The sequence below is a fragment of the Dunckerocampus dactyliophorus genome, chromosome 21 (genome assembly GCF_027744805.1).
Source record: "Dunckerocampus dactyliophorus isolate RoL2022-P2 chromosome 21, RoL_Ddac_1.1, whole genome shotgun sequence".
NCBI classification, from domain to species: Eukaryota; Metazoa; Chordata; class Actinopteri; order Syngnathiformes; family Syngnathidae; genus Dunckerocampus; species Dunckerocampus dactyliophorus.
The window spans coordinates 5427011-5442213 of record NC_072839.1 but is presented as its reverse complement, the minus strand read 5'-3'; the positions used below and the strand labels follow the sequence as shown (position 1 = coordinate 5442213).

Genomic DNA, 15203 nt, shown 5'->3' with positions numbered 1-15203 from the left:
GGTCTTTCTGCAGGGAGTTGAAGGCGGCGCTGTAGATCACAAAAAGGATCCTGGCGAAGTTGCCTGGGGAGTCCATTTGCTGGAGGAGATGGTGCAGCAGGCTTTGCTTTGTAGACAAATTGAAGGGGGTCCAGGTGTGGGGGGACAAGTGGAAGAATGATGTTCAGGAGCAGTTTCTCTGGGCACTTCATTATTATGGATGTTAGGACTATGGGTTGGTAATGGGGAGGTTCTGTCGACCTGTTTTTTTTTGGTACTGGGATTATGGTAGCAGTTTTTCAGAGTGTGGGTTTTGTGGCAGTCCGGTAAGATTGACAGAAGAGTGAGTGCAGTATTGGAGAGAGCTCTATAGCACAGGTCTTAAGCGCTCTGGCAGGAATGCCATCCGGCCCTGGAGCCTCTGGTGGTGGGAGGGCTCTCAGCAAAGCCTGACAGATAGATGAAAAGTCCTGGTTGTCAAAACGGGCGAATGTGTTTAGACCTTTGGTGAAGGTTTCCGGGTTACTGACTGTACATGTGGATTTGGGTTGACATCCTGTTATGATGTTCACCTTCTGAAAGGCTAGCTTGGTGTTCATACTGCTGAATTCTGTTTCGACTTTGTTTTTGTAATCCAGTTTTGCTTTAAACACCTAATTTTTATTTTCCTGTTTGTTGCCTTGAGGCTGGCCCAGTCCTTGCGCCTGAAGGATTTGTGTTTTTCCTTCAGGCTCTGTTTTATTTGTGGTATAATCCAGGGTTTAGAATTTGGGTATATCTTTATTGTTTTGTCTGGAATTGTGGAGCCTACGTCAAATTTGATGTAGTCAATACTGACAGAAACCCTGTCATTTAGATCCCCATCAAAAATGTCCCATTGAGTGCAGGCCAGGGAGCCTTGCAGTTGCATAATGGCATCCTCTGACCATTGGGGGGGGGGGCGCTGTGGCCCTGAGGTTTGTGACGTTTGTACAGCGGAAGTAAACAGCGTGCGCCATCTCCGTGTTTGCAAAGAGGCAATCCTACAACAGGTGCATTGCTGTCTCTCTCACACAAGCTTAACATTCACTTTCTAGAGGGGCGCGGCAACTGCGATATCCACTCTGTTTACTTTCATTCTGGGCTCTTAATCGATAGAGTCCATCGCTGTAACCAAATATATTGCTCTTATTTTTAAATACAATTTGAAAACCTTTTAATTGTGTGATCAGTGACGACTTTTCCGATAGCAACGCTGTCCAAAGAAAAAACTGCAAATACAATAATAGGGAACACCCTTCATGGATCAATGAAATGCCATGTTAGTCGCATTTAGGATGATGTGGAGGATGCTGACAGCTTTCAGGGTAAGTTATTATCTGTTTACTTCTTGCCCTGCTTTGTTTGAGCTTGGGCCAAATGGATCAGAGGCCAGCTGACAAGATAACAAGGACACTAATGCATTTCCTAGAACAGATGCTTGGAATATTATTTTGGTCCTCTGTCTCTAAAGATCTGTTTTTCTTCCCTCTCTCTTTTTGATTGTTCACAGTAAAAGCATGCCTCCATTGGTTTGTTTAGAGGAAAGTGCATTTAAGTGCTCCCCTTACGAGGCGAACAGCGAATAAGAAAAATAATTTTTTCATTTCCATTTCAATCCTTTTAATTAATGCAAAAGTCCTTCCATCTGGAATCTAACATAAAAAACCTTCAAAAATCTTTTGAATGCAACCACAGATGCAGATTTATGCAACAGGAGCATAAAAAAACAGCACTGTATCGTTTTGAGGTAAACTAAGCCACAAAATACATGCAGGACTATTTTTCATCGCTATGCTGAGGAAGCATTATTAATGTGTCCCTGTTTGATGCACAGCCAGCTTAAGAGTTGTGGCCGGGGCTGTGCTGCTTTATTGGATACATATATTACTGTCAAGTGGCCAGGTACAACTTACAGCTTCAAGCTTCTCATCCATATGAATAAACAGGGTAAGGGAGCTGGAATTAGCTGTACTCAAATTTATGACAGGAAAATTAAGATTTACATATATTCGTATGAATTAAATGCGGTTTAATGTGCAGTATTTGTTGTTTTTCCATTCCTTGTATAGCAGAGACTTGCATTAACATGTAAAATATGCGATACCAAAGCAATTGTTTGGATTTTCAGGGAGGTCATGCAGGCGGGCAATCAGTGAGGCACTATGTTCTGTATGTGTGACATTTTCTTGCTCACATATAAACAACCAAATGTTTTGTTGCTGTTGTTTTAAGACAACACCAAACTGTCCTATTACTATAAATGCACAAATCCATATAAATCATTCCTGGCTAAAAAGTTGATAGTGACATACTCCAGCTCCTCCAGCGAGAGCGCCGCAACCTCCTGCTCAGTGTTGTCGCAAATGGCGTTTAAATTGCCACGATCTTTCATCAATGTCATTATGACACTGCACTTTCACAAAACCAATTATGAAGTGTTTATCAGTTATCTTCCTCAGGGAATCACCGAGCCAATACAGTGACATTGTCTGTTGTGTGAAAGGACACTCATTCCTGGGGAGTCGCACTTACTTATCAGGTCCCTCTCTCTGATTGGCATTGATGGAGGAGGCACAAGTCCTGGCTTGTTGATACAGCGGCCATATTTAATTCAAACACAGTGTGGTTGACCAATTTATGACCTATAACTATCGTATTTCTGGACTATAAGTCCCTTTTTTCATTGTTTGGCTGTTCCTGTGCCAGGTGCAACTTACATACATCTTCTATGCCGCTTGCAGCTTAAATATATATATATATATATATATATATATATAGTATATAAAATATTTAAATGTTTATTCGGACAAATATAACGCTTGTGACAACTGTATGCTGCTCCTGCCATTCAGTGCTGTGGAATGAGATCAGGAGCTTGGTGAACTTGCTTGCCAGTAACTTGCTCGTTGGACTCGCTGGCTTGTTATGTTAATTGATCCTTTTCAGCCTCCCGGGTATGTTCTTCTATGCTATTGTTCATCTGAACAACTGTTAACGTGTTACGTTAACATAACGGACACCTATTCAGCCTGTTGTTCTGAGTGATATTGTTTGTTGTTGCACTTATAAAATGTTTTTATGTCCATTTTGACTTTTGAAGTTTTAGTTATAATTATGCACAAACATAGATATGTATTTCTGCTAAGATACACATTAATGTCATACTGACTTGCTGTGACTTTCTGTTGAGGCCTCCCGTCTCCAAAACAAGTCCTCCACATGCATATCACCTTATTTAATTACAGCCTTGGGCGTCTAGGCACGTTTGTCTGACCTTCATCGTCTCTGTCCCTCCCCTCGCATATGTAGTTTCATATATCGACTAACATTTTAGCATGAATGGTCAGACATTTTCTGCTGAAGCCGTCTGTTCAGGTTGTATAGATTTATCTCCTTGCATGCAAGTTTTATTAAATTGTACCTGTCATTATTCTCAAAGAACTTGTCTTGTTTGTCTCCTGACTATTTTGGACTTAGCAGATTTTCCCTTGACAACAGTGCTGCAACATATCAACATATTACCAATATACCAATTTTTCATAAAAATGACCCCTTTAGAGCTCAAATTTTATGTTGGTAAAAGCCGCAGATGGGTTGGTAACACGTGGTTGGTAACCTGATTTTTAGTTTTAGCGACCACTGACAGCAATGATAAACAAGTGTGCTATTGGATGTATTGTATAACTAGGCAGTGAATAAGAAAAGCAATGGATACATTGCATACATGCATCTAAGCCAGGGGCCTCCAACAGGCCGCCACCTGATTTTGAGTATCTCACCAAGGGGGTGAAAGAATATTCGCTTCAACTCTTTCGTATTTTTATGAGTGTTTCATTCAGACATTATTAATGACTAATTACCACAAAATAGCAAAGAAAGTCGGAGACCCCTGATGTAAGCCAATACAAGAACAAACAAAGCTGGCAGTAGTTGCCCAAACAACATTTAGAGTAGTTGCAGACATCTTACAGGCAATGAATCAGGTTTAATAGCAAAACACTTTGAAATAAATAATCATAGCTAATAGCTATGATGCACAACACATAAATACTGTAATTTACGGTGAGACACAAAAAAATAAAAGTCCACATTTTCCATCCCGATCAGACCTGAATGGTGACATGCTGAGCTTAAAACACTTAAAGAAAAAACAAACTCACATATAAAACATAATTATGGTCTTTGCAAAGAAACTGTCGCTTTCCATTTTTCGGTAATGTGTGTTTTGCATCTTGTTTGCGCATCGTCTGTCGTGTTCTTGGGTATAATAAAGGAACATATCTAATGCGGTCTCCGATAACGCCATAATGGGTGGGTGAGTTTTTCAGTGACCATGGATGAAGTGGAAACAACACTGTTCCTTTTAAAACCTGCAAGCATCCTTGTAAAGACCTGTAAAGACCATCCTTGCAAAGAAAATGCTACTACGTCCTTTGTGGCACTTCATGCTGAATAGAGAGTGGGCAATTAGCTGATGATCACATGTTGTTAGATGGAAGTACATTATCGTAATGGAGAATGGTTGCTTTTCAGATATTATATAGTCTAATAGCTCAGTACATTGTCTAATGACTTCTCATAGGGGCTTTCAGGACGCACAACACTCACGTAGCACAATCAGAGTCGCACAGCACGTAGATATGACTCATTGAAAATTACCGGGAGGCACAATAGATGCATTACTGTCACTCACACCAGCTTAACTCTCACAATTTACCTTTCACTTTCCAGGCACACAGGCTTAAGTTTCACTTTGGACTTTCATTCTGGACTCTGTCCTCCGGCTTCCTCATTCACGATGAGAGTCCAGCGCTTCAACCAAATGTATTGCTCGTATTTTTTAATACAATTTGAAAACCTTTTAAATTGTGTGATCATTGACTACTTCTCTTATGACAGCACGGTTCTTTGGACCGTGTTGCTATCAGAGTAGTAAAGAAAAGAACTAGCATTTACGTAACTGAAATATAATGAAGTATTTTTCCATCACAACCTCTCAACAGTGGTTGATTCGGGACCATCATATTTACTCATGCATGACTCTAAACAAAGATGGACAAGAAACAAAAAAAAATTGGGATTGAAACCAAGACTTGGCTGGAACCACAAAATCCCCAATGCTGCAGAGGCAAGCAGCCCGAAGCCTCCACCGCGCACACACACACAAGCACGCACACGCACGCACCGGTGCCAGTGCAAAGACACAAAATTGGCTGGAGTAAAACTCTGGGACTCACCCAAATGTTGCCATCCTGGTGATAAGGTTTCCAGTTCCTTCCCGAGTCGCTGTAGAGCAGACGGTATCGCATGGTCCAATCGGAGCTGCTGTAGCGCCCTTGAGTTGCTATGGCGCTCACTTGCTTTCTGGAGCCCAGATCCACCTGTAGCCACTGGTAATGGTCGCTGTCCAGTGGAGACCATCCACCAGCACCTGCAACATCGTAAAAGAAGGTCTCCCGTGAGTAAAAGTTGCATGTACGAAAAGATACGTATACAGGTATATGCCTGCAGGTTTGAATACTTAAAAATGATTTTTTTTCTTGTTTGAAAAGCAGCTCCAAACCTCCCTCAAACAGAAAAGCAGCATGCCATTGCCGTAATGACATTTTAAACGGAGACTATGCCGCTACAAGGTTATATCCCCGCTTTTTATTAATGGTCAGTGTCCAGCAGAGAGGTCCACACCGAGACGGACACCTACACAGACGATGAAAAGGCATGTTTTATTAAGTCCTTTACATGCGGCGCCTTCTAGCTATACGTGGACGCGATGAGTGACAAGGTCTCTTCTTCAGTATGATCTAATGATGCACAGGTAAGGCCTCTGCTTCCAGGTGAAGAGCATTCGTATGGATGCCATTTCAAGATGGGTTTCTTTTTGATATTAGCATGCAAACTGCAATGTGACATTTGAAAAATGCTACCACAAAGCTACACACACACACACACACAACCGTGATAATGTGAGATTATGCTGCTATCCTGTTATTGATTCCATCTACTATTTATTATAAAATCCCGCTCCCCTACTTAAACCGTGGCAGCTGTGTAAATAATTCAAAATGCAACAACCCTCTCTGTACTGTCAGGTATGCACTTATCTCCACTTATGCACCCTGGGTTCAATATTTGAATCCTTCAGAGTGGATTATGATGATACTTCACAGCAGTGCAACCTGGAGAGTTGACAAATATCATGTTATAGTTGACAAAAAACCCCCAGCTATATACAGTTTGTTTCAATTTGGTCCACTTTTGTCATAATTTTGCCAAAAGTTGTGAGTGCACCCAAATAAACTGAAAATACCTTTTGGAAATCTTCCATTGGTGGGCGTATGACTGTCACCAAACTATAGTGTGTTATTGCACTATGTCCACTATTCCAATTGATTTTACTACAGAAATATTTGTTATAATTATGCACTAACATACTGTACATCTGGACTTTTGCGAAGATACACATTAATGTCACACTGACTTGCTATGATTATCTCCCAAAAAAAGTCCTCCACATGTTTATCACCTGATTCAAATAGCCTTAGGTGTCTAGGCATGTGAGTCTGCCCTTCATCGTCTCTGTCCCTCACAGGAGGAGGAGGCATTTTCACTAAAATGTTTCCTAAAACATTAGTTGTACTAAAAGTTTCAAAAGGTTTTGCACAATTCAACCACTAACTGACTCAAAAAACACTTTTCTTGGGGCCCACTAGTGGTCTGCGGGACACGTAAAAACTCTACCCTATTGGACGCTGGAGACTTCCCATTGCTTATGTGGAAAAACACACAAGCTGTGCAGTCTCCCACCTCCAAAAAAAAGTGTCAGCATGAGGCAGAAGCCAGCTTCCTTCCTTGGACCTTGCAGGTTAAGTAGACCGCAGGGTAAATGGTGCAGAACAAACAAGTGCAAGGCACTCACTGGACAGTGTGGAAGGACAAATGTGGCCTGATTTCACATTGCCAACTTTGGAATATCAGTTAAAATAGTCTGCACATACATGTTCACAAGAGGAAAGTAGGGAGTAGTGGGTGCGACTAGACCAGAAGCACAACTACCTTCCTTCTGAGAGGTATGCAGACACACCAGGGCCCGCTTTATTTATTGTTTTATGTTTATGTGTATAAATCTTATTTATTCATCCCTTATTTATTCCTGACCTATAAAATATATGACTTATTAAAGCCTTTTTTTTAAGTTACACATTCCAGCAGATGATCAGCTCAATCAAAAACAAAAATAATGTATAAATTATGCGTTATTTAGTTTACATACATTCATGATATAACTAGATGAAGCAATTTCAGTATAAATGGCATTTGGATGCTGAAGCTGAACCAAAATGTGGAATGAACGCTGAAATACCCTCGAAATATGGTGACATCTATTCACCGACTGAGGACTGAACCAGCTACCATCAGGATGGGAGACGGCTGGTGCCACATTTAGTTTGTCCATTTGTTTTTAGCAGACTAAAAACGTCGGAATTCAAAATGTTGGAAAGTAAAACTGTATTAAGCAGGGATTGAACCAGCAACCATCTGGTTGGGAAACAAACACTACCTACTGAGCCATGTCACCCGGTAGAATAAGCAGAATTTTACAGTAGCAAACAAAAAATAAAGGTGGAATAAGAAGGGGTAGGAATAAATAGATGAAAAACGATATAGAATTTTACGTGTGTGAATGCTTCTCAGTAGTCACACTGTTGTACAACACAATTCAAATGAAAACACTTGTTATAGAGGGGGTGCGTATTGTGTGTGTGTGTGGAGGGGCGCCTAATCAGTGACCTGCCTCTGTTATTGATCATATTTACACATGCACAAACAGCTGTCAGATACAGAAAATGCCGACTCAAACTGCCCCCTTTAGTGTGGCAGTGTGTACCTCATATAGTGCTACACCCACGTTTTGCGCCACTGGCCTGGACTACACACTGACCATGTCAGGCGGAGTCCCTGTGATGGATTTTGTTTTGTAAAGGATCTAAAAGGAAAAGCGATGGGTCGATTTATTTGAAAAATGACAACAAAAACCGGTTTCAGGAGGTCAAAGCAGGAGCGAAAGTAAGGAAAGAAGCATTAAGCATAGTGAAGGGAGCATGAGAGATTATGTCACATGATAAAACAGCTCGAGCTGCTTGTGTGATGTATGCCCCCACCCCTTGACAAGAATCCTATATCTTATCCAATTACACAGCTATTACGCTCCGGCTCCGACCCTGACAGATAAGCTGGGTCAGTATCAGTATCAATACCTAAAAAAAGCCATTCCCCTGGGAAGATAAAGCACTATCAAAACAGAGGCGGAGGAATTTTGTGTGGGATGAGTGACAATGAGAGGTAAACATCACATGATATAGATTAAGAAAGCTGGTGGCGATGCAAGAGAGGTGGAGTGAATGACAAGATGGTGGAGAGGGCGGGTGGAAGACGTGAAGAATAAGAGAGATGGATGAGGGAAGCAAGAGAAGAGAGAGAGGAGAGTGTGTTTTATGGCCGTGGTGTAGTGGGGAGCTGAGAGACGAGCGAGCAAAGGGGTGGCAAAGGGGAAGAAAGGGGATCATCCTCATGGAAAGGCAAGTGATGAATGTGAGGAGGAGAGACGAAATGAGCCCATTCTAGCGTGATGAGGAGGGTAACATCCAGCGGAACACAGTGGGCTCAATTCAAACAGAAAGCAAAGATTGGAAACGCCAGAACAATAGGAGAGCGACAGGAAAGTCATGCATTAAAGCATGATGTGATGATATATGAATACCCATCGCAGCGACTCATTCCAAGTTTGAGCCTCAGTTTATTGGAAACTTTTTGGCACATTCCTCCAAGGGTCCATTAATAAAGTCACATGACAAGACAGTAATGGGGAAATTCCAATGCCCCCCTTTTTCCCCACCGGAATGTGAATCTTCAATACGGCTTCAAAGCTGATTAATCTAGTGAAAGATGACGTTTGGGATGATTTCCATTCAAACTTGTTAATTGAGGGGCCGCCGGAGTCGAGTGCAAGCATACAAAAGAGGTTTAGTGGTCGAACCATTTGTATTTATTGTTTTTATAGCGTGCAGTGAAGCACCTCTGAGGCTGTACATGACGAAGTTAACGATAATCAAAATTAGAAATGCAAGAGAGTCAAGGCACCGCCAGTTCACCACTTCATTGCACAACAATGTAAAGTCATGTTCTTATATTACTGTTTGGCGGTCTCAACGTAGGAATGTTGCCTAGTGCTGAAAGTATCCATAAAAGTCGGCAGGGGTGTCCAAAGTCCAGCGTGGGGGCCATTTGCAGCCTACGGCCATTTTTTTTTTTTATTGGCCCACACCACATTCTAAAAATATGCAATGCCATGATGCCATTTTAGTAGCATGAAGTTGAATTATTAAAGAAAGACATTTTTTACAGCCGTAACATGAAAAACAAACACAACAAAGTTGTACGTTTTTGAAAATTAGGTTGCGGACTGGGAGTAAAGACTATGAGAATAAAGTCAAAATATTCTGGGAATGAAGTCATAAACACAAGAAAAGTTGCACAAAAATGTTAAAATAATCTGAAAATTACAAAAAGAACAGCTATAACTTAATAATAAAGTCAAAATACTAAAAGGAAAAAGTTGGATTCTAATCAATTTTACTAGAATACACTCATGAGGAAAAATGTCAATTTTAGTAGCACACAGATTCATTTTTTTTTTTTTAAACTTACTTTTTAAAGTTGTAATGCGAGAAACAAAAAATATTTTTGGGAAAATTACTTTGGGGAAAATGTTCTAATATTATGGAAATAAAGTCAAAATATTATGGGAAGAAATTCATAATCTCACAAGAAGAATATATAAATATATATATATATATATTGTCATTTAAAATGTTTAAATATTTTAGAAACAGCAAAAATGGGTAAACGAGCAAAGAGCAATCTTCATACTAATAATATGCTTTCTCACCTACATCACAAAGCTGGGATGCAGGGTTTTCTTGAAATATATATCCCTTCTTAGCATATCTATATGTGTTGATTTACAAATATTAAAGTGGCCCTTGCATCCTTTCATTTTCCAAAATGTGGCCTTCGATGGAAAAGTTTGGACACCCATACTTGCATAGCCGTTAAACACCTGCGTTGCCTGTACAGTTAATGGATGATTTATGATTGAGGCAGTGTTAGCCCCAAGTAAATTAATTCACTTTACATTATTTCCAATGAGAAAACACATTAAAAGTGTTGGCTCATTCTTGCAAAACTGCCAACACCACATTTTCTGCCGGTTTGCCTTTAATGGGGGCTCTTTTGCAGCTGTTCCACAGGAACTGTTGACATATGGTTGATTGATTGTCTTGTAAAAACAGTAGGAGTCGTTGTACTGTTATACTGTTGTCTCATGCAGTCGACGGTGTTGTCTCACCGGTTACTCTCGTTCCCACTTTGAGAGAGGATGCTATTTATTCACTTTGCCTTTTTGCGTCTTTGACATTGTGGTAAACAGTGGCGCTACAGTAAAAGGAACCACAACGGAGAGGTTTTCCACTAATAGCAGTGGATTCTGTGATGGAAAAATGTATACTCGGTGCAACTTAGGTCACATGTTATCTTATAAGTCCTGTTGCTTAAATGTTGCCTTGGCTTGCGTTCGCCCGCTTGGTTATCAAATTAAAAGAAGAAAATGAATACAGACCCACCATACACCAGAACGAACCTGGAGTTTTTGAAGCAAAACGCGTCTACATCATTCAAAGTGCGTGCCTAACTGCGTCACAACCTCAGCACGGTGAATTACTGCTGAAATCCCATCAGCGGTGTCGCCCATCAGCAGTGACTTACCCCACACTTGGTCCCGTGAGCCCATTTCTGTTCGGATTTCGGTGAGAAATGTAGTTCCGCTTTGTTGCTGGGGTTAAAAACAATATGCGTTCTAAAAAGTAATACATTTGCATGACAAAAAGGCCTCCTCGAAAAAAAAAAAAAAAATCAGACCTCACAAATCGCTCGGCTTCACTTCCTCCGACGTCGTATTAATGTGTGCTATCGGCTGTCCATTGTTGTGTAAGTGATGAAGGTGCATCCGGCGCGAGCGTTGCAGCCATTTTGTTTCCATAGCGGATGAAGATGCGAGGGTCGCAGCCATCTTCATCACATACACAAAAGCGGACAGCCGATAGCGCACATTAACACGACGTCAGGGAGAAGTAAAGCTGAGCTATTTGTGAGGTCTGGTTTTTCCGAGGAGGCATTTTTGTCATGCAAATGTTTTACTCTTTCAAACGCATATTTTTGAGAAGCCAAACTCCTAACTTAAGTAACCCCAACAACTAACTGGAACCACGGAAATCCAAGCAGAACGGGGCTCGTGGGACCAAGTGGGGGTCAGGTCACCGTTGATGTACTTCAGTGTTGATGGGGATGTCATATAACTTCCTGTCAAAAAATCCGAAGGATCCCCGTAAAGACATATTCTGATATGACTGGCACCTGACTAAAAGTCGCTCGAGCAGCCCAACTATGAAAAAAAATGTGTGGAAGTTGACTTCTTTTGTGACGTAATTCATTTGTATGTCAGGGTAGACATTGGCCGATATCTACAGACCGCTTCACACTCCGTATGTCATCTGACCCCAAACTGATTGGACGGCAGGTGGTCAAGCATGCAGTTTAGCGGCATCATGAAGCCTCCACATGCTGATGTCGTATCACAGCTTCACACATTCATGGAGAAGAGTGACATAAAGTTGTGCGAGCCAAAGAGATTGCGAAAGTAATGCAAGCAAAGCGAGAAAAGATGAGCTTTAGTTGATTTATCGGAGAATGCATGGGAGTGAGCGGTAAAAAAAATGGGCCGCTGCAGGAGTGAGCTGGGCAAACGCTGTCATAGATCGGAGAAAGAGAGCTCCGGAATACGAAGTGTTGAGAGGTGCAGTCAAAGGTGAGCGCCGGGGGGAGGGTGGAGAGAAGCGTCAAGAGGTTGACAGACGAAAGCGGAGATGGAGGAGGCCGGCGAAGGTGACGGGAGTGAACGGGAGCGCCGGTGAAATGAGGAGAGAGAGCAGAGGATGGAGGATACGGGAGAGGAGGAGTGTCTGGGGACCGCTGTCACCATCCTCTCTCGCCTGTCACATGCACAGATGTTCAGGGATGAAAGGGAGTGGAGGAAGGAGGGAGAAAACGACAGAGCGGAGAAGGTCAAAGACACCACTCCAGCTGAAGAGATGACGAAGAAAGTAAAGTAAGATCTTAGGAAAAACCTGGAAAGAGGGATCCCAGGAGAGCAAAACAAGCGCAAACTAAAGGAGCTTGGGGGATAGAAAGAACCCTGATTTCGATATTTTTGTTCACAGCATGCATCATAAGGATACACGGCGTAACCTAGGCTAGCGTATACCCAGGTTAGCATGTTATTCAGTTAGTGTCAAACTTTGCGTTTGCGTACATTTTCTGCTTAGCGTACAAGATGGTGCGTGTCTTGTTGTGTTATAAACACACTGCATGCGTTCTTAATGTATTTTTGTCACAAAACCTCCTTGTTAGCAGCCTATTAGCGTATTAATACAGTGGAACCTTGGTTAGCGTTTGCCACAGTTTCGGTTAACGTAGAAAATTTACAGCAAAACGTTGCCTTGGTTGGGTACATTTTCCAGTTAGCGTAAAATGTGGCACACGTCTTGTGTTAATACACTGCGTAAGTCCTACGGTGATCTTCGTGTATTTTTGTCACAAGACATCCTTCTTAGCATTAGCTTGCTAATATAGTGGAACCCCAGTTAGCTTGGATTTCGGTTAACGTAAACAATTTGTGGCAACATTTTGCCTCTGTTTGTGTACATTTTCCGGTTAGCGTGCAATATGGTGCCCGTCTTCTTGTGTTAATACACAGCATAAATGTATTTTTCCTCGTAAAACGTTCCGGTTAGCTTGCTAATAAAGTGACAGGCATTTTGTTGGTCAAACTAAAAAAAAAAATGCACCGCAAATGTTGACTCGGTTTGCATAATCTTATCACAAAATGTCATTGTTAACATTAATAGCATTCTAATACAGTGAAATCTCCATTTAAAAATGTACAGCTAAATTTTGCCTCGGTTTGTGTACATGCTCCAGTTAGTGTACAATGTGGCGCGTCTTGTCATGTTATATAACACTGCGTGAGTCCAACTGTGTTCAAGTATTTTTATTACAAAGCGTCCTTGTTAGCAGCCTATTAGCTTGCTAATACAGTGGAACCTCGGTTTGTGTACACCCATATTAGCATGTGTTTCGGTTAATATACTCTTTAGTTCAGCTGGACTCTCGTTTATGTCTTAGGTGTTGATGTTGTACGCCAGATTTCCATGATAAAGCAATTCCGATGAACATTGTTCAGAGATTCTTTACCTATTTTTCCCTTTTGGCCGCATTCCAGTCAACTTCTACGGTGTTTCTGTGTTGCCCAAGCTGAGATCCCTCGCCAGTCCTTGCATTTTGTGAGTCTTTTGTTTGTGAGCCAAGCCGCTCCTCACAAGCTCCCCTTTTTCCTTTAATAAAACACTTTTATGTCTTCGCATCCTAAAGGTAACTCCAACAAACTCTAACAAAACATGACACTGGCTACTTTTAAGAGGTTTAATATAGGATCGATTGAGCAGCCACTTAATGAATATTGATGAAGAAATTCAGTTTTTATTTGTGGTTTTCTGCACCACAAAATGTGAGTAGCCTACTAGCAGTCTTTCTAAATGCCTTAACTTTAAACCCTGTTTGTTGGTTGGCTGGCATTTGCGTTAGTAAGCAGGGCAAAAACTGCAGCACAGATTTCTATGAAACTTTGCAGCGAGTGGCACCCACTGAATTTTGGTGCAAAGGGGATAAAAATGCAGATACGGTTTTCTCTCGCCACTACGCCCTTCGACTTTCATGGATTTACTCTCACATTTTCTCCAAATATTTCTCCTATTTATTCAAAAATCAAATATACAAGTCATTTTCTTCCTTCGCGACACAGAAGCTGGATGTATTGTATTGCATAATTGCTTTAGCTGCAGGAACCCCCCCCATCACTTCTTATAGACAAGCTGTGACCCAAATTGAGGCAATTTGTCAACTCAAATATCTAATAGTTAATGAAAATTATTCAGAAAAGGTGCCAGACGCCTCCAAATATAGCAGTTAACTGGGTACAAATGAAATAGATGTAAATTAAATTGATAACGCCACTTAAACAGCTGATACGAACACTTTCTAAGGCTTAACAAGAGACGGGGCCGGCACATTCAACTTCTTAATGGCAGTAGACGGCGGATTTCAAATCGGACTGCAGAGCGTTGTCACCACCTACAGTGGTATGAATAGACGACATTCCGCTGAAGCGTGACCCACTGAAAACGTGTATGCGACCCACTTTTGGGTCACGATCCGCCAGTTGAGAATGTCTGGCATAATCATGCCAGTTACTAATGATGACCACAGCCAAATACAGTCAGGAATGTTGCCGTTTTGCAGTATTATGGAACAAGGAAACAAGCTGAAGTGCCGCATGAGAACCATAATGTCAGACATCAACAGTCATCAGCCCACCACGTCTGGATTTCCAACCGCTTGGTGTTGTTTTCCCATCATGTTCATATCTTTGTGGATTACAATGAACGACCACACAGATCTGCACTACATCCAAAGGTTGGGAACTGCAAAACGAGATGAGATGCTGTAAAGCATGTTGTATTTGGATCCAACGTTTCAAAATGAAGTGGAATGAAGTTCTTAGTCATCAAACGTCGCGCTGGGCGGTGTGACTCTGAGCATGTGATGCTGGCAATGGGGAAAGTGCAGGCGATAGTTCCCAAAAATGTCTGCCTCTGTCTAGATATAAAACCAATACATGGAGGAAGGTATTTTCTGTCCTCACATCTCAATTCCCAGCATTCAAGAACTTTGGGCTATGTCGTTAGCGCGCACCACAAGGAAGGCTATGACAGCTCCCGTTGGTTTCTTTGAACCGGAATCAAACAGTGTCTCACTGCCGGCTTTGCTCGCCTTTGTTCATTTCTCGTTAGGCTGTCACAAGCCGAGTCCCCTTCTCTGTTGTTGTGGTGTGAGAGACAAATGACCACAGCGCTAGCCTAACACAAACAAATCACACACACAAACGCTCCCAGAAGGTTGAAGGATGGGAAAGTGTTCGTCCAGTGGGGAGGACACACACAGGTACAGTTTAGACGAGTACATGTTCAGGGTAC

General features: G+C 41.6%; 1 protein-coding gene across 5 annotated transcripts in view; it reads right to left on the bottom strand.

The window, feature by feature from the left end:
• The window catches only part of cntnap2a (contactin associated protein 2a), a 297333-nt gene that overhangs the window by 170940 nt on the left and 111190 nt on the right, over positions 1-15203 (bottom strand). For all 5 annotated transcript variants that reach the window (XM_054765349.1, XM_054765351.1, XM_054765353.1 and 2 more), the window contains one exon: positions 5238-5431. In XM_054765349.1, the coding sequence (XP_054621324.1) occupies positions 5238-5431 (194 nt within the window). The remainder of the gene's footprint in view (positions 1-5237; positions 5432-15203) is intronic.